The sequence below is a fragment of the Contarinia nasturtii genome, unplaced genomic scaffold (assembly GCF_009176525.2).
Source record: "Contarinia nasturtii isolate CC-2019 unplaced genomic scaffold, AAFC_CNas_1.1 Cnas_scaffold_1905, whole genome shotgun sequence".
Taxonomy (NCBI): domain Eukaryota; kingdom Metazoa; phylum Arthropoda; class Insecta; order Diptera; family Cecidomyiidae; genus Contarinia; species Contarinia nasturtii.
Window position 1 is genome coordinate 445,370 of NW_022199235.1, and position 8,084 is coordinate 453,453.

The following is an 8,084-nucleotide window of genomic DNA, read 5'->3' on the forward strand; positions in this document are numbered from 1 at the left end:
GAATCGATCACAGACCTCAGCTGCGCTTAAAAAATCTTCAATATTTTCCATACGACACAAAATTTCGGAAATACAATGATTGTTAAGGGTATTCAGGACGTGCTTGGGCGAATCTTGGGCTGGCGGTTTCATGGTAATGTCAGTTTCCATGGCTTGAACAATATTTTCGGCAATTAAGTCGTCGTCTAGTTTAATGCTCGTTGTTGCAGTGTCCATATTATTCATTTGAATCACTATTGACGAGACTAATAATAATACAAACAAAATTTCGATTTAAACACTTACTGGCGAATATAAAACATTTAAAATTTACTTTTTTTCACGGAGATTAAATTTCTTCAGTAATTACAGGTTGCAATAAAAAATGTCTGTTTATATGACGAACGGCTGAGTGAATGTGCACACACCTTCTCTGAACGTCTAAGATGTTGAGTCAAGTATTACGGTTGAATTCATAATGAGCAAGTAAATGACAGCGCTGCCTTCAATTTTTCTACTGTTTAAATGAACAGAAGAGTAAGAAAGTGCAAAAAGATCTCTCCCGTTCATTTTTAGTTTTTATAATTTCATTGCTACTAATAAAATGTTTTCTTGTTTGTCGAAAATGCACTCAAGTTCATTTTTTCGGAGAAATTTCTTTATGAAATTGATTGTTTTAGCCAATTTATAAGCAATATTACAGTTTTTTATTCTTTATCAAAGAACGCTTGTCATATGCGTTTAAATCGCTATCAATCTCTCAAAAGTATGATGCCAATATGCTGATCAGTATTTATATGGCGTTCGAGGCGAGAGAAATTTCTCTCTATGTGTCATAAAACAACATGTCTTCATGTCATAAAACAACTACAATGATGGTATTCGCATTACTCTTGCAACTAATGAAGAACTTTGTACTCATTAGCATCCACTTCCATTTGATATTTAGTATCGCATTAAGAGAGCCGTTAAGAGACGAACTGACCGATTCAAATTCCAGACAACTTAAAAGATTTTTTAGCTCACAACTTTGTAATAAGTGGAACACTCCACCCAATGTTCATCAATTATCTTGTGTTCGTCAAAGCAGCAAGTCACCAGCCAAGTTAAGCTCAGCATAAACAGTGCAACAAGTGTTAATTAATAACAGCTATTTTTCTCTTTCGTTAAATTCAACAAAAATTCCTTTTTTATTTTGATAAAATAAATGAAAATATTTACTGTGTCCATAGATTAGAGTGGAAGATAACATATTTCAACAGGAGAGTAAAAAAAAGTAAAAAGGCGTTAATAACATTTTGCATCAATAATTATTTACGATCAAGCAATGTCGTCACAATATCGCAAGTTTTTACAACAATGTATGGAACAATTCCAAGTTTCCTTTGGTGCCTGTATTGTTGGTCCGAATAATGAAATGGAAACACCGCCTGATGAATGTGCTGAAATAAATCAAAATAACGTTGCGGCTGCGGATGGATCAAATTTACGATTGCAACCGGCGATTTGTAGATTGAATTACGATTGTCTACAAGAATTATTTGGTTTGCTATCAATTGAAGACTTGCTTGCTTTTGGTAAAACTTGTAAGTGGCTATGTCATAATGTTGGCCAATGGTTGCACGAAAAACGTCCACGGCTCCGATATTTTTGGCAAGATAATAGTGTTCACGCATCAATGTGGCCCCCAATATGGGATATGGAAATTGATTGTTTTAGCCAATTTATAAGCAATGTTACAGTTTTTTATCCTTTATCAAAGAACGCTTGTTATTTGCGTTCAAATCCTTATCAATCTCTCAAAAGTATTGAATTTGTAAGAGTTAGAATAAATCTAGTTGAAATTGAATATTTGAGAGAAATTTTATGTCAAGTGGAAACAATTAAATTCGATGAATGCAAAATTGATGTTAATCCATTTGAAGCTATATTCAGTGCATGCAAAAAATGGAATATTTGAGTGTGATTGGAAAAATGGGTAAAAAACCATCCAAAATAATTGGAACGAGCAACGATTGGCTTCGTAAAACATACCCTAAACTTGTACACTTTGAATTGGAATACAAATCTTTCAAAGTTCAAAAAATTAAGGAGTTGCCTCAATTTTTTAATTTAAATTCCAATATTCGTTCATTCTCAACGGATGCATATTGTTTTTTAAGAAATTTTGATTATTTATTGGAAACGAAAACCAAATTCGATGTTTTTTCAATCACTATTCCAATTGGTGGGGATTATTTAAGAAAATGTATCCAATTACTAAATCAACTTTATGAAAACAAATTATACGAGCAATTACATTTCAATTATTGAATTGCTATTCAACAAAAGGACGCTGATTTTTTGGTTACGTTGAAGGCTCTGATCAAAGTCAAAATCGAATGGAATGACTTGGAAAGCATCCTTATACCTGATTTAACCAAACTTGAAGAATTATTTATCTCGTGTGCTTTCAATGTTACCAATTGGGTAGAATTGCCAGATCGTTTGGTCAATCTTCATCGGATCGGTTGTGAGGTTGCATCCGTGGATAAAATATTAATGTTTATCCGTCGTTCACCAAAATTGAATAGAATCACAGTTAGTGAATTGTCTGGTGGAATTCACTTCAATAAAGATACTCGAGTACTTGATCTGGTGGCATTGAATAACGAACGAAAGAAACTGAAAGGAGCACGAAAGATTACAATTTATTTGCGTGAAGATATATATTAGAGTGGAACAATTTTGGTATAATTTTATGGCCACTTGGAAAAACATGTCTTAAAGTCCCCAGATTCAAGATATTAAGGAATTTTCAACTTACGGTTCCATATAAGACAGCGACTTGAAAGGAATGGAGGTACATTTTACTGGAAAATCATGAGAAATTGCAGTGACCCAATCACCATGAAAACTTGTGAATCTTATTTTCTGACCAAAATAAGTAATATCACCAAGTTTCATGAAATTTCAACCAAAAATAAAGGTGCCTCCCATACAAAATTTTCGATTTTTTATTTTTGAGAAAAAAAAAAAATTCCTCATATCATTTTTTTCGTGGACCACCTTTGTTCCTTTATTTTCCCAGTTGTTGCTACTTACACATCCGTGGCATCCACTAATAACATATATATTTGTGCTTGGATTTTCATTGATAATGTTCACAATGATTCGCATCTTATAGGACAAGGCTGTAGCATCATTGAAAGTGTAGATGAATTTTTCATCTCCGAAGGTATATTTTACGTATGTGAAATTTATTTCGGCCATTTTAATAACAAATGAACATTCATATATTGACGTAAATGTGGGCTTCGTTATAAATAAATAAATGAATATAGTTGACAGGCACAGCAGAGACTGGCACAAAACAGCAGAGATAGGTAGAGGATTCGAATTCAAGTACTCATCATTCATATCATATGCGGTATGTGCATACGTTGCACTAGCGAATTATAACGAGATCAACGTGAAATACGTCGATTCCACACCAAGCACACCTTAGTGCTTCAAAAGTGACCCGTTTTTGAACTGAAATGTATATCTACAGTCGTGACATCATCGTGAAAACACGTGGATCTTATTTTCTCACCGAAATACCTACATAATCCCAGCAACTTGGAAGCAATTCCGATTCAGAATAGGTGTACCTGTCATACAAATTTTTCGATTTTTTATGGTAGGTATACTCATTTTTCCTTCAATTGTGATGAAACTCTCAGGGACTTATTTTTTATTAAACTATTATTTTTTGATTCAAATGCTGGAGTTTATTTTATTTCTTCGACGATGACGAAAAACGCTGGCACGGACTATTTGTCTTCTTATAGAAGGCTTCTATTTGGCTAATGCATTTGCATTATGATATCTTTTTTGTTTATGTGACACCGACTCTATATTATGAACATGTTCCACAAATGTGAAACAAAAAAATTTAAAACAACACATTGCCAGTTGCCACATCATCGACTTGACATGATCTAAATCGAAACGATTACTCGTTGAGAGAGGCAGACAGTTCACGATATATAGAAATTTCATGTAGCCAATATTACATCCAATTCAATGGCTTTTTGTCATGAACGATCAAGTCGACAATTCAATTGCAATAAACACGCACAATGCATTCTCGCATTCAACGCAACCAATTAAACACCCACATAAATCTTTCCATGATGCGCACACACACATATGAATTCTGTCTACGCACGTTTGTATTCAGAAACAGATTAAGTTCTATAAATTTGATTAGATCTTCGTCTATCAACCCAACTATATTCAATAGCACAGCCTTTTCCAATTTTTGACATTCACGTGCAAGCCATTTCGAGCCATTACATATTTTCACATGTTTTAATTTCAAAATTTTCAATAACTTCAAGCTTATGGGGAGCTGCGCCTAAAAAATCTTCAATATTTTCCATACGATACAAAATTTGGGAAATACAATGATTGTTAAGGGTATTCAGGACGTGCTTGGGCGAAACTTGGGCTGGCGGTTTCATGGTAATGTCAGTATGGCTTGAACAATATTTTCGGCAATTAAGTCGTCGTCTAGTTTATTGCTCGTTGTTGCAGTGTCCATATTATTCATTTGAATCACTATGGATGAGACTAATAATAATACAAACAAAATTTCGATTAAAACACTTACTGGCGAATATAAAACATTTAAAATTTACTATATATACTATAGTCTATTCCACTGCTCAGGGTGTCATCGTGGATTTTCACAAAATATTGAAAAAGAAGCACATGAAAGGGAGTGTAAACGACGTCGATATGAGTGCTATCTTTGCAACAGAGACGAAAATAAGAAGAAGTTTGCTACGGTTGGTTCAAAGAATGCGGTAGAAATTCATATGAGAATACATACTGGAGAAAAACCATATAAATGTGATCAGTGTAAGAAGCGATTTAGCCATAGAAGTAGTCTCAAAATGCATATGAGAACTCATAATTCATCAAAAGGATAGTTTGTTCCACTAACTTGGATTTTCAGAAAATATTGTTAACGAAGCATATGGAAAGGAGTATAAAAGTCTTTTGCTAAAAAACCTCACCATCAGTGTAACTCAAAATAAGAAGAAACTGCTGGCTGTTTAAAGACTGGAGAGGAGTGGAATCAATATAAATGTAAGATGTGCATCTAAGTTGAGTTCGATCAAAGTTTCATCGAAAAGAATTAAAATCCAATAAATTGAAATTTAAAATTCAAATTGTTTTGAATATCGTTGAATTAAACTTAAATGTACATTGCACATTCATTAGGGTGCTTCATTTTTTGCACATTTTGCAGAATTATGTCGGCTTTGCTCATAACCGATGCAAAATGATCATATCTATCCCATAAAGGTGTTTTCAAAATTTTAAAATGATATTTAGGCGTTCCAGGTTAGCTCTGAATGGAGACATGTATGAAATTCTCCTTTTTTCCGTTTTACGCCACTTCACGGATATATTTTTGGAAATTTTTTTCAAATTTTTTTACCTAATCGGATTCTACTCTTAAATACCTTTCCTTCTGTCTTATTTTTTTTGACTCCATGAAAATTTTTGGGAGGGTCCTTTTTGGAACCATGTTCAAAATTTCAGTGTTCTCATATTCATGTCACCAAAATCACTTCGGAGAATACATGGATCTCAAATTTGATGATACCATCTTATTCCACGTGGGGGACCTTTTCATGGAAAAAATCAACATTTCGACATCTTCACATTCATGACACCAAAATCCACTCCACTAATGTTGATTTTCTAAATTTCACTTTCCCATTCGATTCTACTCATAAATACCTTTCCAACGGTGCATCAAACACCATAATTTGTTTTCATTTCATGGTAATTATTCTGGTCGGTTAAAGAAAAAATCCTTAATTTTCACATTTTTACTTGAAATGTGAGATTTTTCGCAATTCGCATTTCTATTATTAGTTTGGCACTATGGCAAAATTTTTGAAAATTAGAGCTGAAATCGTATTGAGACAGATAAGAAATTTCATCATTAAAACATTCTCTGGAGTAGCACTAGACATGCGTTATCATTTTCACTTTGAAAATTTCTTGGAAGGTGTATAAAGGTACATCCAAACAATGTTTACCATGCGTAATCGATAACTTTTAGTTATCGACCATCATATTACGACCATCACTTGTATATTACAATAATGAAGTCCAATGATTTAGTATGTCTTTCTCAAATTTGACTTGTCTCTATTGTTCTTTTTTCGTTATTTTAAATTATATATTGTTTTTTCTCTCGAATTCAATCCTGGCCACAAACCAAACAAAGTAAGGCTTGGTTTACATCTTGTTGATGCTTTCTTCTGTTTAACCGAATAAAAGAATAAGAAAATGCAAAGAAATTTCTCCGTTCATTTTTAGTTTTTATAATTTAGTACCATATAATAAAATGTTTTCTTGCTTCTCAAAAATGCGCTCAACACATTACCTAGTTGCTTGATGTAGATCCAAAGTCGAATAGTTATAATTAGGGACAATGCATAATAAAACTCGTTTCTTAATGCTTTCAAAATGGCTTCTTCTTGTCTTTTTCACATTTTATTTGTTGAAGTAAAATAACTTCAAATCTTCAAAGGAAATTTTCTTCAAATTCAGTCGTGAACACGTCTTCGTTAAGAAAACAACTTGTGAAGTTCAAGCGAATTCAATTTTATACTTTGGTTATCACAATATTCAGTTGTTTTGTGTATTTTGTTAATTTTTTGCAAGTTGCACCTTATATCAAATTGTTTGAGTCTCAAAAACTAAACCGAAATCTTGCCTTTAAATTTTTGTCGAGTATCATATCACTGGAAACTGTTCGAAAATGTCGGCCGATGATTGGATGCAAGAACTGGACAAAATGTTGACGAACATTGAACGCCAGGCGATGTCTTCATTACGAAATATTAATAGCTATTTCGAACAATCAGGTCAATCGTTCCACCAAGCACATCAGAAATATTGTCTAAAGCGTTCAACTGACAGGTAATTTATTCTTGAATTTTGTATTTTATGCCCTTCATTAATGATAATATCTTCTTTTCTTTAGATTAAATGAAGTTTATTCCAAATTTGAATGTGAATCGTCGTTCAGTAATCGTCAAAGTAGAAGTGTCGCTCCAATTTCAACCAACAATAACAACTCAAATGCAATTATTAAAATCAGCAATGATGAAGACTCAGATGAAAGACCTAGCACCAGTTCGAACCCGCCCAGAGAGACTGCTTTTCAAAATGTTGATAGTGAGATTAAAACCGAGGATGATCATGATGAAAGCGATGATCAAGCTTTTGTCGGGGAGATACCCAATGTGGAAATAAAAGAAGAGGATATGGAAAGTGATGAGATTCCAATAGTTCGTGTTCCGGCCAATCAACTGACGCGTGCATATAAGATAGAGTCAAACTGCTCTGATCGTGTCAAAATCGAAAGTGACGAAAATCATAACAAAGAAAACATTGAAAATGGAGCGAAGCGTGTACGATCAAATTCTGCGAATATTTTAGATAAAATTGGTGACAACAACGAGACAAATGTATGTGAACCATACGGGAAGAAATCACGAGTGTCCAAGGGAAGGGTTGATCCGAAAGATGCAAGTCGCGCAATCAGTGATGAAAATAATGAAAATGCGACGAACGCAGTGAACATTTCCGAATCTGTTGTTGAAGTGAATGTAGCTGGAAATGTGATTAGTGGTCAGTCGACACTTGATAAGTGGTTTTCTCAAAAAAATAAATGTAATGGAAACAAAGAGAAATCCAATAGAGGATTCGCTGGTCAAACAAAGAAAAAGAAAATGGATGTTCAGAGATCCCACAAAAAATTAGAAACAAACTCGAATATATCTAGTAATAGGAGAATTCACACTGGAGAAAAACCACATCAATGTGATCAGTGTAAGAAGCAATTTACACGAAAAACTCATCTCACTAGGCATATGAGAACTCATAAGGATAGTCTGTTCCACTGTTCAGGGTGTCATCGTGGATTTTCACAAATTATTGAAAAAGAGTTACATGAAAGGGAGTGTGAACGACGTCGATATGAGTGCTATCTTTGCAACAGGGATGAAAACAAGAAGAAGTTTGTTACTCTTGCAAAGAATGCACTAGAA

At 33.6% G+C, this 8,084-nt stretch overlaps 1 protein-coding gene across 1 annotated transcript in view; it reads left to right on the forward strand.

The window, feature by feature from the left end:
* The first annotated feature begins 4,823 nt into the window (after nt 1-4,823).
* Nucleotides 4,824-8,084, forward strand: part of LOC116347448 (zinc finger protein 271-like) — a 3,800-nt gene continuing 539 nt past the window's right edge. The window contains 3 exon segments of the mRNA XM_031778026.1: nt 4,824-4,936; nt 6,880-6,951; nt 7,016-7,866. Coding sequence (XP_031633886.1) covers nt 4,824-4,936; nt 6,880-6,951; nt 7,016-7,866 — 1,036 coding nt within the window.